General features: G+C 43.7%; 8 protein-coding genes across 8 annotated transcripts; 7 read left to right on the top strand and 1 right to left on the bottom strand.

The window, feature by feature from the left end:
- Positions 1 to 392: 392 nt before the first annotated feature.
- Positions 393 to 1,732, top strand: EAE98_011743 (uncharacterized protein; the record flags this gene model as incomplete). Its single annotated transcript, XM_038959366.1, has 5 exons — positions 393 to 852; positions 913 to 1,013; positions 1,064 to 1,115; positions 1,168 to 1,488; positions 1,545 to 1,732. Exons 1-5 carry the CDS (start codon positions 528 to 530, stop codon positions 1,730 to 1,732), a joined length of 987 nt encoding a protein of 328 aa, XP_038804262.1. The 5' UTR covers positions 393 to 527.
- Positions 1,733 to 2,108: 376 nt separating this feature from the next.
- Positions 2,109 to 3,576, top strand: EAE98_011742 (uncharacterized protein; the record flags this gene model as incomplete). The annotated part of the gene is made up of 3 exons (XM_038959365.1): positions 2,109 to 2,261; positions 2,327 to 2,934; positions 2,985 to 3,576. The coding sequence occupies 3 exons, from the start codon at positions 2,109 to 2,111 to the stop codon at positions 3,574 to 3,576; spliced, it is 1,353 nt and encodes a 450-aa protein (XP_038804261.1).
- A 528-nt stretch (positions 3,577 to 4,104) lies between these two features.
- On the top strand, positions 4,105 to 5,241 carry EAE98_011741 (uncharacterized protein; the record flags this gene model as incomplete). Its single annotated transcript, XM_038959364.1, has 3 exons — positions 4,105 to 4,409; positions 4,471 to 4,766; positions 4,823 to 5,241. The coding sequence occupies 3 exons, from the start codon at positions 4,105 to 4,107 to the stop codon at positions 5,239 to 5,241; spliced, it is 1,020 nt and encodes a 339-aa protein (XP_038804260.1).
- Positions 5,242 to 5,621: 380 nt separating this feature from the next.
- EAE98_011740 (uncharacterized protein) lies at positions 5,622 to 6,855 on the top strand (the record flags this gene model as incomplete). The annotated part of the gene is made up of 2 exons (XM_038959363.1): positions 5,622 to 5,803; positions 5,859 to 6,855. The coding sequence occupies 2 exons, from the start codon at positions 5,622 to 5,624 to the stop codon at positions 6,853 to 6,855; spliced, it is 1,179 nt and encodes a 392-aa protein (XP_038804259.1).
- A 1,085-nt stretch (positions 6,856 to 7,940) lies between these two features.
- EAE98_011739 (uncharacterized protein) lies at positions 7,941 to 9,709 on the top strand (the record flags this gene model as incomplete). Its single annotated transcript, XM_038959362.1, has 4 exons — positions 7,941 to 8,142; positions 8,205 to 9,313; positions 9,376 to 9,454; positions 9,513 to 9,709. The coding sequence occupies 4 exons, from the start codon at positions 7,941 to 7,943 to the stop codon at positions 9,707 to 9,709; spliced, it is 1,587 nt and encodes a 528-aa protein (XP_038804258.1).
- A 2,548-nt stretch (positions 9,710 to 12,257) lies between these two features.
- On the top strand, positions 12,258 to 13,421 carry EAE98_011738 (uncharacterized protein; the record flags this gene model as incomplete). Its single annotated transcript, XM_038959361.1, has 1 exon — positions 12,258 to 13,421. One exon carries the CDS (start codon positions 12,258 to 12,260, stop codon positions 13,419 to 13,421), a length of 1,164 nt encoding a protein of 387 aa, XP_038804257.1.
- A 1,443-nt stretch (positions 13,422 to 14,864) lies between these two features.
- On the top strand, positions 14,865 to 16,232 carry EAE98_011737 (uncharacterized protein; the record flags this gene model as incomplete). Its single annotated transcript, XM_038959360.1, has 1 exon — positions 14,865 to 16,232. One exon carries the CDS (start codon positions 14,865 to 14,867, stop codon positions 16,230 to 16,232), a length of 1,368 nt encoding a protein of 455 aa, XP_038804256.1.
- A 1,104-nt stretch (positions 16,233 to 17,336) lies between these two features.
- On the bottom strand, positions 17,337 to 19,136 carry EAE98_011736 (uncharacterized protein; the record flags this gene model as incomplete). Its single annotated transcript, XM_038959359.1, has 3 exons — positions 17,337 to 18,292; positions 18,349 to 18,620; positions 18,685 to 19,136. 3 exons carry the CDS (start codon positions 19,134 to 19,136, stop codon positions 17,337 to 17,339), a joined length of 1,680 nt encoding a protein of 559 aa, XP_038804255.1.
- Positions 19,137 to 21,517: the final 2,381 nt, after the last annotated feature.

Raw genomic sequence — 21,517 nt, 5'->3', positions numbered from 1 at the left:
TGATTAGGGGTCAGAAACGAAATGAAAACATAAGCAGATTTCCACAAAATAAGCGTAGCTGTTGATTATGTCAGGCGAGTCGTGAGTATTGTGGATGATATGCTGATGAACTGCGCCTCAAGCGATTTAACCTTAAGATCCTACAGTATGACAAACTTAAGGTTCCTCTCGGCATTTTATGTTGTACTTCTAGAAGAAGGATGAATTAGGATCAAATTGTAGCCATGTGGTAATGCCTTGGCGTAGGCTTTTTTTGGGTTGTGGGGAAATTGTACAGTGAGTAAAACGAGCCATACAGATATAGCATATTGTGATACGACGCCTTTCACATCGTTGAATACTGTATATATTCTCTTCTCCCAAATAACTGAAGAAGATAAAATCCATCAAAACACTCATTTTTCTTATTTTTGCTTTCGTAGCAATTGTCTGTCCTTACCTTGAAGCATTGAAATTCGTCTAACATTCTCATTTCTCTTTTCTCATCCATATTTTCCACCTCTCCCAAAGAGCCTTCAAACAACAAAATGCAGCTCCTACCATACCTTTTAACTACAGGCCTAATTGGCCAGGCCATGGCCGTGAGCATGAGCAGTCGCTTCACTGTTTCATCTACTTGCTCAACTTCTAAGGTAGACGACATGTTGACTGAAACGATCGATATGGTAGATACTGCTATTCAAGGGATTGATACGCTCCTCAATGCTGGAGTTAAACTCAACCCAAATGTTGCATCCGCTGCCATAAAGTCTCTTACGAAGGCTGCCACCACTGCTTGGGGAGTTACAGAACCTAAATGGTGGTCATATTCATTAAGTGCAGCTGATACAGCTCAACTAAAAGCCGCTCAAGGTATGTACCAGAGCACAGGCTGAATCAGCAACTTAAACACCGAATCTAATAAGAATATAGCAAACTATCAAAAGCTTTACTCAGCCTTAAATTCCGGAACTGGAATGACCGCAAGCGAAAACACATTATTCTGTGATGATTCAACATTAAAATGGACTACTGTATGCTTGACCATCACTTGGAGAGATACTCAATCTAACAATGTCCATAGAAAGCCGTTGATATTTTCCCTGATGGAGGTACCATGACCACCGAACAGTACTGTGAGTATTAGATGAACTGTATCATACAGCACTAGCTAATGAAGCATCGCAGTTAAGGCACAAGGTTACACCGATACCAGTGTTGTCAGAGGATTATGGAAAGATCCTGACCACAAACGTGGCAAGAACTTCAATTTCATCATTGACGAATATAACGGAGGTCAAATGTGTGGAACAAAATCTGCCGAAGCCATCACATACTGGCAAACCGGAAACATGTTCATGTGCCCCAACGCATTCAAAAGTGCAAACTACAAAACTAGCTTGAAAAGCATGAGGACTTCGACAGCTCAAGTCGAATGGAATGATGTTCGATCGCTTCCTGGAACATTCTTGCACGAAATGATGCATTTCCTCGATTTGAAACCACATGGTAAGTCTTTCCTTGTTCTGGAAGTTAGTTGGGATCTTGCTAACAAGAAGAAATAGTTGTCGATCAAAAAGTTACTGGTGATACTGGCGGACAAGTCGCAGCTTATGGTCTGATTGCAGTCTGGATGCTGGGTGGTAAAGCCGGAGAAGAAACTGTGGACAGATCAAAGGCTTTGACGAACGCTGACTCTTACAATGTCTTCGCAACGATGGCATATCTCCAGTCGGCAGAATTTATTGGCTAGACAGAAGGATTGAGAAGAAGAATGGGAGAACGTGTAGATAGAAGGAAATCGTTCAATATTCATCAGTTTTTCGGTCCTGTTCTGCTCAGGACGTTCTTCTTGCTCTGCTGTGAAGGCGGTGGTACGATCAGATATGTAGGTTAGATGATGCGCGTGTCTCGTTCGAGCAGAAACTCATAGAGCACCAGCGTGTGCACTACTAATCTCTCGAAGTCCTTGCATGTAACTTCCACCAATTCATAACTTCTAATATTGGATAACAATATACCACCGCTCTCAAGACATTGACACACAAGACGAGCCAACATACACTTTGAAAGTCATATTCCGGGCCTACTACCTCAACCTAAAATCATCTAGCAGAAGCAAAATAAGCATGTCTGGCAGTAATAAGAAACGCAAGTATACTCGGGCGAGAGATCCTGCCACTGGCAGATTTTGTGCCGCGCCCAAACCTCAACCCCCAGATCCAGCAACGGCCGCCAAAACAGTGTCCGAAGAACAGTACAATGTATTACTTGATAAAACCGTATGTTCAAAGTTCCCCAACTGAATATATGTATGTATGTCAGATCTCTAACGATATACTTCTAGCATCGTGATAAAGAAGGGTACCTGGAGGAGTTGAAACGGGAGAAGTCCAAATTTGAGCAGAAAGAAAAGGAGGTTGAAGAGCTTGAACGAGAAATTGCGAGATTGACTGAAAGCAGCAGAGATATTGACAGGCAGAGGCAGGAGCTTGAAGATAAATATCTCAAAGAGTCTGAGCAGCAAAAGCAAGAAACCGAAGAGATCAAACAAGAACAAGAGAGGAGAGTAGCACATCTGCAGGAAATGATTCGCGAACATGGTCTGGAGGAAAACTGCGACATTGCATGGGACGGCAATTTCAAAGAAAAATTGAAGAGGGAGTTTCGGGATCGACGTTCGAACTGTTACACCAGCGTGAAGGTATTGATTGTTAGATGGGCTTCGGATAATTTAGGTCTTTCTGGACTGGTCGACAAGTTGGCAAGAGTATTCGAACAATCATACAGGTTCAACGTGGCGAAATTCACCATACCTGATATTGATCCCGCGAACGCATTGTCGAGCCGAGTTCAAGAGCTTATAGGAGATAATTCTCCGAACACACTTCTCATTTTTGTGTACGAAGGTCACGGTGGCATCCAAGATACAAGCCATGACGCTATTTGGTCTGGGTAGGTTTACGCCGTGCCACCATTGCTCTCTTTAGCTAACAACAACATAGAAGAGCAGGTGGTCCTCGTATGACTTCTAATCGTATCCAGACCCTCCTCGAGGAGTCTAACTCAGATGCCCTTCTGTTGTACGGCACGTGCTACTCTGCAAATACTGCTGTATCCCTCAACCCTCCAGCAGGAAGTGTAACGGAGTTAATCGCGGCATGTGGATTTGAGACAACTACCAACAGCTCTTTCACGTCGGCAATCATACGGGAGCTGTCTTCTGCTGCCACACAAGGAGCTGTGTCTGTCTCTGAACTTTATAATCGAGTACTTGCTCGTCTGAGAAATAACCCGGACCGCGAAACAAATGCGACACCCGTTCGTTGCACGTTGGTATCCGACAACGATCGGACATCCATCATACTCGAACCGTTATTGCCACCCCCAGTCATCGCGTCTCACCAATCGTCAGAACTTTTGGATGACGTGAATGCAGTGTACAATATTGGAATTGTAAAAAGAGGATTGAAAATGGGTGACACTTCTGTCTTTTTGAAATGGTTGTTGCGAGCCCCATCTGATGTTATCGACGTCCAACTACGCCGCATCAACATTCAGAAGCAAACCTCATCGAATGGTGGTCATGAATCTTAATATAGAGGTTTTCAACTCCAGAACCAACGATATGACACGATGCCATCAAGCTAGAGCGACAGATGGCCATTTAACTTGAATGCCAATAGTGTCAAGCTTGAGGGCCAATTTGATCGTTGCAATTGGTAGCGTGCTGACTATTCATGTATTGAAAACCTCACAAGTTTTGTGTTATTGACTCTTGGAGTCTGTTTTGATGACATTCTATAATCGCATGCGGTATGTTCCTAGAGTAATTACAAGATACAGTGACCTTACTGTTGTCGAGCCTCGGCTATTTTTGTCATGCGCAGTGCAGTATCGAGGATTTTGTAATTCCAAGGCCTTCCTGTTGCATCTTTCTTTAGACACGAAAAGTATGATAAACTGAATACCATCAATATAATCAAATTATCTACCAATATTCAAAAGTACTTGTCAAAGAGTCTTAGGGTTCACGTGATTGATATATTTACGCATCTTCTTTGCCGTTACAGCACAACCTAAACCTAGGCTCTCACAACAACAAAAGTCACTAGATCATTAAGCATGGCGGATAGCACACGATCAGACCGCGAATACGGTCGGAGAAGAGATTCACGTTCCAGATCACCTAAGCGACATCACTCGCATTCTCATCGGAGACGATCACCGCATGGTAATCATCATCGAAGCAAACGACCGATCGAAGCAGCACCAGAACTCCCATATAATTGTAGGCCGATCACGAAAAATGATTACGAGACATTCAAACCAATGTTTGCATCATATTTGGATATTCAGAAAGGCATATTTCTGGATGAGTTAGGGGAAACAGAAGTCAAAGGGAGATGGAAGAGTTTCCTTGGAAAATGGTAATCATGAATTCTGGCTTCGGCCCAAGAAAGTCTTAGAATACCGGCTAACATGTGTGAGGAATCGTGGAGAACTTTCAGAGGGTTGGTATGATCCATCAACATTGCGAAAAGCCCAAGAATCGGCAAGGGAATACGAGGAAGAAATAGCTCGAGAGTCAAATCCGGTCCAGTCAAACGAACCTTCGTCGAGTTTGATTCAGCGCGAACCCGAACAGAAAGACCATGAAGTAGGAGGCGATGGAGATGATAGTGATGATTCGATGGGCCCAACATTGCCAGGGGAGATTAATAAATCTAGAAGGAATAGGCCGGGGCCCAGTATACCAAATATGGAAGATTTAGAGCTTAGGAGAGGTATTTACACACGCCAGTTATAATTAGAAGTAGCGCAAACTCTAACTTTTTCGCAGAAATGGCTCTTGAAGATGGATTAGCTCGCCGCGACGACACAAGGTTCGAGCGGAAGATTGATCGCAAACAACAAAAGGAAGCGCTAGATGAACTGGTTCCTCGTGCTGAAGCTGGGACAAGAGAACGGCAATTGGAAAAGAAGAAAGAAGTGAACGAAAAGATGAAATCATTCAGAGAGAAATCTCCTGGTGCGGCAGAAGTTCCGGATATTGAGTTGATGGGCGGCGATGAAGGAATTGAAGGATTTAAGAAAAAGAAAGAAGAGTTCCAGCGCAAGAAGAATGAGAGGGAATTGAGGAAGGAAGAAATAATGAGAGCTAGACAAGCCGAAAGAGATGAAAGGCTACAGGAGTACAAACAAAAGGAGGATGGGACTATGGCTATGCTCAAGGCTTTGGCTAAGCAGAATTTTGGATGATCGCATTCAATATGGTTAGCAGGACAATGGCAATACATACGACTTTGGGAAACCAAGTCCTTACGATTCTCTTTTAAATAAATTATATTAATATCTGCCTTTTCACAAGAATCCATTGTCAAGTTGAAGAGAAGCTCATTCATTCAGCCTTGTGATACACAGCACAGCCTTGTGAATGCCGAGCCGGATAAAATAAATTCACACTTGACTTCCATTTCAACACAACATGGCCAATTCAACCTACATCAATGCGACATATCTCCAAATAATCTATACTGGGGAGCTATAGGATTCTTTGACATTACAGATATATCATAGGAAGTTAACCAATCACCGTACTCTCCTGAAAATAAAGTATTGCCAGGGGCGAGGCTGTCACGATGGAAATCATCAGGAAGAGGATGATGCACACTGGACTGAGGGTTAATCGTTTGCGTCGTTTGAACGAAGTCAATCGTAGTTTTGATCTGTTTCGCCACTCAATAAGCACAACGACAGTTCGAACTGCGAAACAAAAACCCCAAATACCTAAAAAGCCCTCGAGATCTCAACAGCAATACAAGTAGAGCTTCCACCTGAACATCCCTTGCGAGATTTCATGCTAACCCCCCCTGCAGAACTCCAAGTCCAAGACAAGTTTTGGACCCTACTCCACCCCCTCCTCCCCCTCCACCAGCAGCGAAACAACATCCACTTCAAGGTAGGAAATTTGCTTTAATAGGAAGTAGTATCGCTGCTTTGATATTTGCCGGCTACTCTTCCTATTTATTTGTTCTACTCAATAAAGAACCTACCAAATCTTCTTCTTCTAAAGTTCAAGCTGATGTCTCATCCCGCTATGATACCATTGCGTCTACGTTTGATTCGGAAGTTGACTGGACGGAATGGAGTATGGGAATCACGAAGATGCGCAAAAAATTGGCGCAAGAAGCACATGGAGATGTACTCGAAGTATCTATTGGTACAGGCAGGAATCTAGAGTTTTATGACTGGAATTTCAAAGGATTCAATGGCGTTGGGAAAATTCAAAAAGTGGGTGGTATTAAGAAGGGGAAAGTTAAGAGTTTTACGGCTGTTGATAAAAGTGGTGAGATGTTGGAAGTTGCCCATGAAAAGTTCTCGACAATGTTTCCAGGAGTCTTGGGTGTGAGATGGATAATTCAGGATGCTTCCGAGAAAATACCAGGCCCCCCTCGAAATGCAAACGAAACAAGCGGGAACAAAGACGCGAAATATGATACAGTGATTCAGACTATGGGATTGTGTTCCGCTGCTGATCCGGTAGGACTATTGAAGAATCTGGGAGAGTGCGTGAAAGAAGATGAAGGGCGCATATTATTGTTGGAGCATGGAAGAGCAAAATGGGATTGGTTAAACAGAGCGTTGGACAACAGTGCAGAAGGGCATGCAAAGCTTTTCGGATGTTGGTGGAATAGAGATTTGGGAAAAATTGTCGAAGAGAGTGGGCTTGAAGTTGTGAATATTAAAAGACGACATGGCGGAACGACCTGGAGAATTGAGTTGAAAAAGCCTAAAGCCACACCAAAAGACAGTGGCGTGAAGGTTGCGACAGAAGAGAAGATACAGGATGCAACCAAAAAGGGATGGTGGTAAATATCAATCGAGCTCGCCTTTCTTTACACTCCTCTTACTGTACCAACATATCAACGAATCACAAATATATGCGCCGGAGTTGTCATATTATCAGAAGGCGATATCATAGTAATCGTCCGATATTCTGCAGGATTTGTCCCCATGCTGCAGTAGCTATGTCCATGCTCAGTGGCCACCAATTGCTCTTTTCTCAACTGGCCACCCTGCCCTGTCCAGTCAACACAACTGAACCAGAATGACAATCGAAGGGGGCCAGATTTCTAGTCGAGAATGGTGAGTACGAAATTGATTTCAGAAGTCTAGATAATTGGTTCGACTTCTCCTTGCATTCCCCTCGATACTCGACATCCTTCAGGACCTTGGGCTATTCACATATTTAGCAAGATCAGCAGAATGTCAATTGACGTCCTTGTGCACACGCCGCAGACGTTATGCGTTATCCCCTGCACGGCGATCCCGCTGATGACGTCCGTGAGTTCTGGAAAATTATGGTTACAATTACATGAACTCAGAATTTCCTGGATATCTGCCCGGTAAGACGATTACGATTTCAATCGATACGTTGACGAGTTGGAATGCCATGAAACTTCCAAGTTCCAAAACCATTTGTTTTACCCTTATCTTCATTCGCATGATTACAACTTACAAAATGATATATTCTCATATCTAGCCATCACGTGCCAGGGGTCTAGATAGGGCGTTCCCCGGCCGGAGAGTAAGGTTACAGTACAGTGGATCTTTACTAGTCAGTTAACCCTTCACGGCCCCGTGTCAGTGTGTTAATGTGGAAACTAAAATCAGTTTAACAAAATCTTTTTACATAACAACTTCCTTGACTTGTTACAAACTGCATGTTGATCATCCAAAGGCGCTTGACTATTTCCTTCTTGTCATTCTCTTATCATTTTGCGGGGTCGATAACCTTGTACGTACGCGGTGGGTAAAGTATTACCTTCTAGGTATTACTCGTATCTCTTCAAATTAGATAGTGAGAAATATGTAGATATTTCTGTCGCTTTTCCTGTTTCTTCCTTCCTGCATATCTTCAGCTTTTCTCTTAATTTTCTCTTTCACATTCGGTAGTCATGCCTCAACATCATGATGCCGACGCTGATGCGGCTCAATTGGCTGCTCATGGCCACAAACAAGAATTGGAACGCAATTTCTCTTTGCTTTCTATGTTGGGTCTAGCATTTGCGATTCTTAATTCTTGGACTGCTCTAGCTGCGAGTTTAAGTGTTGCATTACCAAGTGGTGGACCAACTTCAGTACTCTGGGGATTGATTAGTAAGTTTATTCTCAATTTCCCATTCACTCTATGGACTTGATACTGATCATGGTTTCAACAGCCGCCGGAGTATGTAACCTATGCCTTGCCGTCTCTCTTTCCGAATTCCTATCCGCCTACCCAACCGCAGGTGGTCAATATCATTGGGTTGCAGTCATAAGTTGGAAGAAATATGTTCCTATTCTCAGTTGGGTCACTGGGTGGATCAATGTTTCCGGCTGGATTGCACTCGTCGCTTCGGGTGGTCTTTTAGGCTCTCAGTTAATAGGAGGAGTTATTTCACTCATGCACCCAAATTATGAACCACAACGTTGGCATCAATTCCTTCTCTATGTCGCATACAATATCATTGCCTTTATTGTCAATGCATTCATGACATCGCTCTTACCTCTCATCACGAAATCGGCATTCATCTGGTCTATTGTCGGATTCGTCGTGATTTGTATTACCGTTTTGGCGACAGCTTCCCCAGATTACAACGACGCATCTTTCGTCTTCACAGACTTTATCAATAGTACAGGATGGCCTGACGGAGTTGCGTGGCTTCTTGGTTTGCTCCAAGCTGGTCTTGGATTGACTGGTTTCGATGCTGTCGCTCACATGATTGAAGAGATTCCAAACCCAGGAGTTCAGGGTCCTAAAATTATGATTGGATGTGTTTTGATTGGTGTCTTTACAGGATTCATATTCCTTATGGTCCTGCTCTTTGTAGGAGGTGATGTCAACGATGTTATTGAAAGCGCTGCGGGTCCATTACTTCAAACTTTCTACCATGCAACTGGTAGCAAGGCCGGAGCTATCTGTCTCCTCATCTTCCCACTCGTCTGCCTTCTATTCGCGACCATCTCCATCACTACAACCTCCACGCGTATGACATATGCGTTTGCTCGCGATAACGGTCTTCCTTTCTCAAGAGTCTTTTCTAGAGTCCATCCAAAGTTGGCTCTTCCACTAAATGCATTGTACCTTACAATGGCATGTGTATTCCTCTTTGGACTCATTTTCTTGGGTAGTTCATCGGCTTTCAATGCAATTGTCAGTGCCAGTGTTGTGGCTTTGGGTGTCAGTTATGCAATTCCTGTCGCAGTCAATTGTTTGAGGGGGAGAAAGTGTTTACCGGAGACGAGAGCATTCAAATTGTCGGAACCAGTGGGTTGGGTTTGCAACCTGGTGAGTTCTCTCTAATATGCTGATCATACTTTTGGGAGAATACATACTAATGGGATGAATAGGTTGGCATTGCATATGTGATGGTTACTACAGTTCTGTTCCTCTTTCCACCGGAATTGCCAGTTACAGGAAGCAATATGAGTATGTTCCCTCCCCCTATCTTCAATCCTAATTTCTACAATACTAACACATCACACAGATTACTGCGTAGTAGCTTTCTTCCTTGTCTTCGTCATCGCAGTAGTGCAATGGTACGTCGACGGCAAGCAAAACTTCACAGGTCCAAGGATCGATATGGATGCTATGCAACATGGAGAAGTTGTGGGGATAGTGGTTGGTGATGAAACTAGTGGGACTCCTAGTGCGGATTTTGGCGATGTAAAGGAAGTCAAATGAACTCGGCACTTTACGATAAAAACACCTGTATATGCATTATAGATACATCAAGTTATAGATGTACAACATTTAGACAAAAAAAATGAAATTATGAATAATAATAAAAGAAAACGCGAGCATGAAAGACGACTATGCTGGCTGATCTTGTGCCGTCACTCCGGATGATGTGGAATTTTTTATCAATTTCATCATTCATCAAAAGTCGAAACTCAAAGCCAAGCCGAAGATAAACGGCAGTGCCCGAGAATGGGGGTTTCCGAGCCTGGGAGTTCCAGCGCTTCAGGGCTTGGTAGGTGTAAAGATTGGGTATGTGGGGCCGGATAGATGGAGTTTGTGGGGTAATATTCGGGAAGAGAGAACCTTATGTCTTGGAGGCTTGGGGGCAAGACTACCGAGTCATGAGCCCATCAGCCCGTGGGAGGCGTGGAGCGGGAGGTGATAGGGGTGTTGGGTGAGTGTGAGGGGAAGCCCAGTCTTGCTTTGGGTATGCTGTGGAAGTTTTGAGATTTTCTGGGGAGAGTATGGAGGAAGAGACGATTTCGTACATGGGGATGGAGATTGGGAAGTGGGAAGTGGCACACGATGTCTTGATATAAGAATCGTGGGGGAGTTTTGGATGAGTTGGAGGGACGTGATTGAGGATTGGATGGTGCAGGAGTCGCGAGTGGTTCTCTCCAGGAAAGCAAGTGGACGAAGAATGATTCCGTTACGTCACTTGCCTGTACGTTGAGGTTGACGTGACCACTAGCCAGGTAATTGATGGTATTTTGATCTGGTCACTGATACAAAGTGACAGCCTGTTCTAAGGGGCGGTACCTGATCACCTCTACATTCTCGTTTATACCGTTTACGCCATGTCATTTATGACTAGATTGGTGATGAATATGTAATCTTGCAAATGATTAACATAATTTATATTGCCTGGTCAACAGCCTGGTCAAACTTCTACCCGGAGTCACCAATGAGGACGAATTAGCAATGCAAACGTATTCATGCGAATCTGGACCGGTGCTCGGCTCTTTACCCAGAAATAAAGGATGCTTAAAAGTGACGATGCTTGAGATATTGTGATGAGCTTATCAGGACGTAAATGAAGCTCTGTTATTTGTGGAAATGGACCGGGTATTGAAGGACAATCAACGAATTCTTTGGAGACTACTATCTGTGATTGATGCGCCGGAGGTCAAGAATACCTTCCATAACTCTGTGGCTGGGAATTTGCAACGAGATGTTTCGAGGTAGTTTGCCCTGGGTTCTCACCGTAGCCGTCGATTCGTCGTATGTCCAGCAGAGCGGAGGAAGCTTGCTGCGAGGTACCTTCGTTTGAGATGGTGGATCCATCTAGATGTGCGGTGAATACGGGCTTGTGTTATTGGACAAGTATCCTGTGTGTACGGGATCGTAATTAACCGGGTTGCCAATTGTAGTAATGCCACACCTTTCGGGAGATCTAAGAATAGCAATCCTACTGGAGCCTGCGGAGTGGCTTCAGCGTGCCTATTAGATGCTCTGGCAAACTCAAAGCTTAGGTATGAAATGAAATACATAGGAGGAAGGAACATGGTAACCAGGGAATAGTAATAATAACAGCAATATGTTCACAAAAATACGATAGTTATTGGTGAATGATTGGGCTACCTGCCCTCCTGCCCTTGAAGTGCTTGTCCAATACTTTCGAGGATTAAGCGATGCCCCCTTCTCTCCGGCAGAAGAATAACGAGATCGTGACACCCGAAAAAACAATGGATTGTACACTTCGAGAGGTGGGTTTTAATATACAGCAGTATTCCAAAACATGATGACTATTGAGAGCTTTAAGATTTTGTCTCCAGAGCTTGTATTTGAGCCTCTAGGGAAGTCAAATCTGCACTCGCAGCAGCTGGCTGATCCTAGAAAGTATCAAGAGACGAAAGTCGGAGCCAAATAACAAAAGCCACATAGAAGCCCTATTAACTGATGAAGCAGTGGCCAATATCGACTTTCCAAATCATGCTATTGAAGTGATGTACTAAAATCATTAAGAAATACATGTGCAGGCTCCGACTTTGTACATGATTTGGGGAGCAGCTATCTCATCGTAGGACTCTGTTCTGTGAATCTGCTTGTGAGAATTGGATAATGTTCTTAGTACCAATTGGCTACAGTATCGAAGAACCCATGAGGTCATTTATCAGGAATATGCGCAAGCAACGGTGCAGTGGCAGCGAGAGACGCCATTCTCGGTCTAAAAACAACCTCATGAAATATATCGATATTGGTTCTGTTCAAGATTGTTCGCATTCGCGTATAAGAACAGTACATCAAAAGACAGTTTGGTTAGGAAGCTATTGCACTGGTATTGATCAGAAGATTAATTCCTGACACCATATCATGATCTTGTAGTGCAGCGTGAGTTGTGTTCTAGATTTAAATGTACGAGATTTACAACTGTAAAATTAGCGTTCGCTAGCCTAAGACAGTGAATAACAGGCTTCCTTCCTTTCCACCTCAAATATTTATACAACATTCAACCACGACAACCTCTTGATTAACAACAATCACATTCACAATGGACGACGATGATGATTTTGGCGCAGATGCGGACTTCCTAACAGCTCTCGCACAAACCCCTGTTACAGCTCCATCTACAAACCGCGTTCAACAACCTACCCCGCAACGCGTCCAACAGCCTACTCCACAGCGTCTTGATCGAGCACCACCAACAAATAATGCCTCCGCAGGTCCCAAGGTTGTTCAACCAATTCCACAAGCTATCGCATCGCGCTCTTCTGGCTCGACAATTCAAGTATCTCTACGGCAGAAAGGCAATCCAATACTGACAAATCTCAAATCCTTTCCATGGGAATACTCAGATATTTTGGCCGATTATGTGCTTGGTACAACAACATGCGCACTCTTCCTATCACTCAAATACCATCGATTACATCCCGAATATATATACAATCGAATCAAAGGTTTGCAGGGTAAATACAATCTGCGAGTACTTCTTACAATGGTTGATATTGGAAATCATGAAGAGAGTTTAAAGGAACTATCCAAGACAAGTCTGGTGAATAATGTTACCGTCATATTATGCTGGTCCGCTCCTGAGGCTGCAAGATACCTGGAGTTATACAAGAGCTACGAACATGCAAATGCTAGTGCTATAAAAGGTGTTGAAAGCAAGAGTTATGGAGATAAAATGGTAGATTTCGTTACCGTTCCAAGGAGTATCAATAAACGAGACGCTGTGGCATTGGTTGATGCATTTGGAAGTATCAGAGGTGCTATCAATGCAAGACCTGAGGAGATTGCTGTTGTTGATGGATGGGGAGAGAAAAAGGTTAGAAAGTGGTGCGGGGTTGTTGATGAACCATTTAGAGCACGAAAAGCAGCACGTAGAGGTTTGAGCAGGAAGGAAGTAACAGACGATGGGATAACACGGCCAGAAGGAGTTTTAGAACGTGCTATTCCTTTGAGTCGTGTTCCGCTGAGGGAAATGGGCTCCTTGGGAGGAAAATCTGTTGAATCTCTACATCGAAGCCAGAACCTCTCTGAGGAACGACAGAATGAACGGATACCAGACGATGATGACGAAGAGGCTGCAATCTCGGCCGCTCAGCAAGAAGAAGAAAGAGCGGCTCGAGAGAAAAAGCAAGAATTGGCGAGGAGAGATGAAGAGCTCAGCGGAGGGGTCGCTGCAGCTTTAGCAAAATTACGAGAGAAACATTGAAATATTTAAAGGTTAAGATATCACGTTGTCACATGCCCATCTACATTGAGTGTCTCTGGCCTGAAAACGGCATCACACGCTAAAATTGAACGGGAGAGTTGACCTCAGAAGGGTTTTCGCCTCGAATCACGTTATAACTGGCTAGTCTACCAATTCACGATTGCATCAAATGCAAATTTGACGATTTTCATGCTTTCGATGATCTCTGTTCTATATATGCACCTAGATCTTCTATATTGCTAGAGGTAGAGCGGAGACCAAATCAATCGATTTCTTCATACAAAGTCTACATTTTACGCAGCTCTCTCATGGCACTGGGACGTTTCACAGAGGAAATCTGTATACTTGCGAAAATTCCTTTTTCTGGAACAGTTATGTGTAGCACATAATACTGACTCCTTTGGTTTGAGCATAGCGACAAACTCTGTGACCCCCAAAAGAGCAAATTTCTCCTTTCTCCACATCTTTCTCCGGGCTTGAGAAAAATAGGCTCATGTCTATCTATCTCTACAAACTTTACGCTTCGTTTGCCGTGTGTTTCTGGCCTGAAGAGCCTTTGCGCCTTTTAGCTGGCATCTTCCTTTCTCAGCCGTCTCATCTGGGCCAAGTACTTCTCTTTCATGAATCGGAGAAGAACTTATTGTATTGTGCCAATCAGTATTATAAGGCATGGTATTGCAAAATGTTCATCCATCCAGCTCTCAAATTCCGGGTATAAATCTATCCGGATACTTCGCCTCGAAGTTTAAGAGAAATTTGCATATGACTTCTTCCTTGGTGGGCTTCATCGTAGTGCTAGCGGGCTAAATATGATGGTTTCAAATTATCATTAGTGAAAGTATCTACATTGATTTGACCAGTCATAGGAAGACTTTGACTAGCCGTACAGGTTCTGACCGGTCCTCTCCAGACTCCTTAACCAGCCTTTCCATGAAGTCATATACTTTGGTAATGTGTTTTTCTTGCATAAACATTGACATTCTTCCCGTGCATTTTAGCTACTTGTATCTCAGTCTCGTTTTTGAATTTGCGCTTCCAAGAATATCTCCAAAACCCAATGACCCAGTCTCTACCACCTCTATAGCCGATTCATACAAGAATGAGGGGATACATTCACAAGCCCCTCATTCATTTGTATCTTCTCGTCAGGTTATCGAATTTTAGATCGAGCAGCGCAAATTTTGCCAATATATTTTACAGGCGGTTAGATAGTTCTTTGTCTCATCCAAAGCGGACTTGACAAGGTTGAAGATTCTTTTTGTTCGCACATATTCACTTTGAGATAGTCGTAGGCGAAATTGAACCCTTTGTTCCTATCAGGAACTCTTGTTGGGCAACTTAGTAAAAATCAATTGCTTAACGTCGTTGCTTCATTTCCAAAACCTCGCCATATGAATTGAGCGCCTTAAACTCACCAATAGCAAGCCATGCAAAAGACTTGATATGTTTTTCAACAATGACGCAAATCATGCCAACCCACGCCTTCCACCCCTCCTACCACTTCCACCACTTCCACCCGTATTTGGACGAGATGGGTTTGAAATCGAAATCCCAGAGATAACACCAGGACTGGGACGATATTGGTTTGGTTGGGGATCAAATAATAATGAGGTCGTTTCAAAGAGTATTACTACTTTACAAAATAGAAATGCAAACCTACGAAGGGAGAATGGACGATTGCGAAATCTAGACGAATTATGGAAAGGGGAGGTCAGACGACTGCGAAATCAAAGTGCCAGACCGGACAGACAGGATGAGCGACAAAATCAAATTATTGAGGAACTACGTGGCCAGTTGGCCGAATTAAGAGGACGAGATGAGCAACATACGCAAATTATTCAAGGGCTCGGGGAACGGGTAGAAAGATTGGGCGAGAAAGATCAGACGATTGACAACCTACGTATTCAAGTCTCGGAGCTAAGGAGGGAAGTTGCTCTACACGCGCAAAATATTCGGGAACTCACAGGTCAGGTAGCTAAAGCTGGCGAGAAAGATCAGACAATTGAGGAACTGCGCATTCAATTGTCGGAGGTAAGGAGGGAGAACGATTCACATGCACAAACTATCCAAGGACTCAGGGATCAAGTAACCAAAGCAGGAGAGAAGAATCAGACAATTGAGGAACTACGAACTCAAATGTCGGAGGTAAGAAGGGACAAAGACTCACATGCACAAACCATCCAAGAGCTCAGGGAGAAAATAGCCAAGCTACTTGACAACCCATCCGTCGAGGACCTCCGTACTCAAATAACCACCCTGTCAGAGACGATTGAACAAAAAGACCAGATCATCCAAAACCTGCACAAGCAAATAACCATCCTAACCGAACAGCACAGCAAACAAGTGACAGAGTTCCGCGCACGCATCACCACCATCTCAAAGGAAAACGACGAGCGCGTCAACATCATGTCGGAACTGCGCATGAAGCTCACGGAGGAACATGAAAAAAATATGAAGCAGGAATGGACCATCTCCACCCTCCGCCATAAATTGATCAACGACGCGGAAATGTGCGAGGTGCGTCGCGCGTGGGCGGAGCGACAGCACGAGACGGAGATGGAAAAGGCGCAGTATGAGCTTGGGGAAGTGCGGGCGGAGAATGCGGCGCTGAAGCGGCGGGTGGAGATTGCGGAAGCGGAGAGGGATGAGGCGAGGAAGAAGGAGAAGGTGATGAGTGATGGGTTTGAGGAGGTGGTGGAGAGGAGGAGAGCGCTGGAGGTGGCGAATGAATTGTTGGAGGAGAGGTTGATGAGGTTTAAGAGGAGAGAGGAGGAGGCGGAGGCGGAGGCGGAGGCGGAGGCGGCGAAATAGGAGGGTGTGTATGAGGAGGAGAATAGGGTGTTGAAAGAGGAGTTGAGGATTGCAAAGATGGCTGGGGCTCAAGAACCTGCTGAAGGGAAGTGATGCTGCCCGGGCGTCTGGGTATACTTTCTGGAGGTCGGGTGGTAAGGTACGAAAACAAATCATGAAAACCGAACTTTCTTCAATTCTTCACTCATCACATCACGTCTCTGCTTCCATAACTCATTGATTCATCTCGACTTTTTCACACGTTATAAACATCTCTTTCGAAGCACACACACACACACACACACACACCCACATCAAGAACCAGAGACATTATCATGAAATTTCAATCTTTGGTCATATATTCATTGTATTTGAACTTTCTTTCCCACTTCATTCACTACAGTACTACATACATACAAAATGAACCAACCCCTTGCTTTCTCCACGAACATCTATAACCCCAAGCCCCATTCATCGTCCCTCTCTCGCCTAGCAACAAGTATGCATGCAATTTCCGCATCAACAGCATACATCCACACCACACCCATCCCATCTCCCAATCCCACCCATAAAATCCAACCCAATTCCCATCCACCCCGAAGTGATATGGCCAAGCCCCATACCCCCCAATCAATATAAACAAACACAAACACCATGCTACCGAGTCAATACTTCCGAATCAATACAGCATCAATCCATTTCCGTTCATTCATGCCCTCCCATTCGTCCCGCCCTTTATGTCGATTGACATTCAAATCTTAAATCCAGCGCCCAAACCTAAAAACGCCATAGACTCAACCTAAAGAACCCCAACCTGGTTAAATCATCAATCCTGGACCATCCATGGTATGACGTTGGTGCACCTAAAACAAAGGATATCGCTCAAAAACTCCATACAATGCAACCTTTCCCTTTCCACTTTTCAAATCCACTCGTTCGCTTCACCCGCCCCCAATAATTACTTTCCATCACTTCTTGTCGTTTATAAAAAAGCATCGAATCGCACCGTACCGCACCATAAAGCATCCATTCAACGATGCTCGAATAACTTTTCCACCACGAGACAAAAAGTCATCGCATCGTTTTTCGTAGCTCCGTACGTAAATAACTCCTCTCATTGACCTCTCAGTCCGAGATTGATCCTGTATCCACAACCTCTGATACATCCACCGCATTACTTCCAGTCCTTCCTGGCTCCCAGCCTTCCATTTCATCCCTTCCATCTTCCTTGATCAAGTCCAATAGCACCATACTATTCTTCTTAATCCTCTCAGGTCTATCCACAATTCCTCTTTCCAGAATCAAGGCTTCAGCTGTTTTGGCCCACAATTCATGTAAATCAGGCACACCTTCCACCAGCAATCCCAGTACTTCTCGTCCCAATGGACGCATCGGTGGACCTTGTGAAAGACTTGTTCTCCAAACCAAACTCTCATCCGATAAATTTCGCTTGGAAGCTATACAAGTGGACTTGTCACAAAACCATTCGGAGCATCCCGAAGAATCGTGACCTGAAGTGTCAGGCGGAGAGTGAGCCATAGGTTGGGGTGCCTTCTTTCTTCCTAGATGAGTGAATTTTGACATCTTGGATTTCGGTGCAGCGGCGCTAGGTTCGACAATTGGGAAACGACAACTTTGTAGAGAACCATACCATTGGTCGACGGCGGCTCTCCTCGCATTGTACCCTTTTGTCTGCCAGAACTTTTCTGCCTGCTGGAGTCCGCCGATTGTGAGGATAGCCGAATAAACTTCGTCGGGTGGTCGATCCTTCAAATAACCTCTGATTGATCTTTCCACTCTTCCAACGTATGAAGGAGGCCTTAATCGACGAGAAAATGATGACATGAACAAAGGAAATACCTGATGAACATACAACAACGTTCTGTCGTCATACATGTTCATAGCAAAAGTCTCGAATGGATTAAGCGTGTAGGGTAGTCGTGTTAGAGGCGCCCCGCGTCTTTCAAGATGTGAAGCATATACTTTCCGGTAAGTTTCGAAGAAATGAAAGATTGTAAAGATAAGTGGTATTAATCTTTGACGCATCCTTTCATATTGAGGTTGAAATTCCAACACTTGAGCTTCAGTCGTCCGTAAGAATATCTCCTTTCGAGCTTGTAGAGAGATCAAGGTAGACAATTTTGAGCAACATGTAATCGATGCCATATCCCAGCCAGATAGTGCAAGTTCAGTTTCGCAGCCTCTGGCAAAGGGAACAATCGTGTCGTGTAACCAGGTAGTGTATGGGTTGCATGATATCGCGCGATTGGTGCTTCATTTATTGTAATCAAAGCGTGAAATGACCTCGAAACTTGTCGCAAGTCAAGAATGGTATGAATTGGCAAAGGTGAGATAATTTGAGCTTGTAATTCGGTTGGGAGAGTAAGGAGAAGGTCGGAGAGAGAAGCACTATGTAGGTCAGCAATTTATCCGAATGTTCACAAGAGAACCTGGTTTCGTGAAGTTTCTTTACCTTTGCCTTTCAATTCTTTCTTGGATGATGTCTGGGTGTGCCTCGACAATTGATGGAGCTCGATGGGTAATGTTCACTTTGGATCTTAGAGCACCCAATGAACCACTAAAACTTGGGCGACGTTGTGTTCGTAGAGACGTGAGGTCGTGTCCAAGAGAACGTTTTCTTTGATCGCCAAGTCGGAAGGCCAAGTTCTCATGATTGGCATTTTTCTGCCTCGAAGGTAAATTGAATGTAGCTGCTTCTAGTGGTGACGGTTCATGATTAATGAGAGGGATTGATGAAGAACCAATCTGTGAATTTTGGATTGTTCCAGTTGCAGACCCAGCAGCCATAGATCCAGACCCGGACCCCGATCCATTCTCAGCATGCCCATGTCCATTCCTATCATTCTGTCGTACTTTTTCGAAATATCGCTCTGAAGCGAATTCCGTAAGATGAAGGGGTTCCATTTCTTCCCCTACGCTTGGTCTTTGGTACCAATAGGTCGTAGAGTTGAAGTTCTTCGTGAGGGTTAAATCATATCAAGATTTATGGACGACGCTCTTCGAGAGGGAGGGCCGCCCAAGTTGCGCCGAGTGGGAATAAAGTTGAGGAAACGACGTCGCACGATTGAACTTCATGCATTATTGAAAACACCCGTTGAAGTATTTTATGAAGTCAACAATATCAATTCGATGTATTGAGGAAAGGTCGTGAAATTTTGAGTAGGAATCGAGAAGTTTTTGGTAAGATGGGTGGTGGTTGTTGTTGTTGAAGAAGGGAGAAGATAGTTTGAAAGTCGAAAGTCGAAAGTTGAAGGGTCGGAGGGTCAAACAATAAGGGATTGAATTGATTATTGGGGTTGAGATCGGAGTCAAATTGAAGGGAGTACCGAGATAGATAACAAGTCTTGTACCCAGGTATCCTATCTGCCTATCGTATATAGATATAGATTATGGTATAATTGAGATGGATGTGCAAAGTCCAGACCGATGGATATTCTAACCAGAATGAAATTGATCTGAATTAAGAAATATATCTTCTTCTTCTTCCTCTTCTTCTTTGTCTATTTGAGGGCCGGTTTCTTCTTCAGATTGGAATTGATCCGATTATTATTGCTGAGTTGACCTTTTCGAGTGTCACTTTGAAATGATGTGTATCAAGAGAAGGAAGTACAATATCTGTGTTATTCCACCCACAAATTCCAGTAGATGACTTGTGACTTCTGATACTGGTTTAATGTTGCAAGGTGTTGAATGGGTAAGATAAATGCTCTATCAATCCTGGTCCTTTCTTCGTTTGGTGTGTGGTTTCTGATTTTTTCCGTTGTCGAGTGTTGTTGGATTCAAGTAGCCATGTACTCAAACGTCGATGGATGTCCGACAAAGGGATACAGATACAGAGAGACAAATAGGAAGTAGGATGAGAAGGTGGCAGTGAGAAAAGGGGAAAGGATGAACAACGAACGACCAACGAACGAAAGAAAATCTGGACCTTTCTCTTTCTCTCTGTCTCTCTCTCTCTCTCTCTCTCTCCAAAAGACCAAGTGTGGAAAGTGTGGCGGCTGAGATGGATTGATGAGATACTCGTAGATGGGTGAGGTAAGTTTCTCGTCTCTTCCCAGAAAGAAAGGGACTAAAAGGAATTCGGTATATCGGGGGAACTAATGAAGGGAATAGATGGGGATTATGGGACTGTGGGATCTGAATGGATAGGCACGTTTTCCCCTTGACGTTTTATGATTTTCTAGTTTTCTTATTTTCTTTAGGTACAAGACTACGAGTAGTGTTTGGGTCGTACTCATGTATGGACTCTGGAGTAACTTGGTAAACGCAGCTAAATAGTAATACCGATATGGTAGATTAAAAAATGCTACCTAATTAAAATAATGAAGCCGAGGGTAGGAGGAGGCGGAGGAGGAAGAAGAAGTTTTGGATATCTTTGTTATATAGAATGTATATATATATATAAATATATAATGTATATAATATAAATTCAACTACGAGTATCAAGAGGTTGGCTGTAAGTTGAAGTAAAGATTGAGTCAAGGCTGAGTGAAGTGAAGATTGAGTTGTTGACTGAGTTGTGGATTGAGTTCTTGATCAAAGTAAAGTTTCTCTCTCTCTCTTCTCTATGAGTTTAATTCTCTGTTCAATGATTCTCTTCTTTTTCTTGCCTCTCTCTCATCTGCTTGTATACAGTAAGTAGTACTAGATTATTTTCTCCATTCTTCTTCTTTTCCTCTCTTCTCCCATCTCCATCTCCATCTCTCCTCTCATTCCTTCTTCACTCTACACTCATACAGTTATACACTCACTCCTCATACTACCTACATACCTACATACTACATACATACATACATACATACATACATACATACATACATACATACATACATACATACATACATACAATATCCCATCCATCTCTTTTTCTTCCCTATCGGCCCAATTATTCAATCCCTCCCCCCCCATTCGCCCAACGGACATCGCTTCCAAATCTTAATTCCCAATTCCGATCCAAATCTATACCCACTTTGAGTTTAGCATCAAAGGAACATTCGGTCGGCGTCTTTATGGAGACTCCACACTCCACTGATTGGAAATGTGGAACATCAGGACCCAGGCACTGTGAAATCCGGATAAAGTAAGACGAGAAATGTAGGTAGGTGTAGGTAGGTGTAGGTAGGTCCTGGGCAATATGACTGATGAATGGACGAAAATTAAGGAAAACATGACTGATGACATTTGATGCAATGGTATAGGGATTCGGGTGTGACTATGAAGAGGGAATGAGAGTGGGGAGATGATGATGATGATGATGATGATGATGAAGAGGAAGAGGAAGAGAT

This window comes from Botrytis deweyae, assembly GCF_014898535.1.
Source record: "Botrytis deweyae strain B1 chromosome Unknown BDEW_052, whole genome shotgun sequence".
NCBI lineage: Eukaryota > Fungi > Ascomycota > Leotiomycetes > Helotiales > Sclerotiniaceae > Botrytis > Botrytis deweyae.
This window is presented reverse-complemented; position numbering and strand designations above follow the sequence as displayed.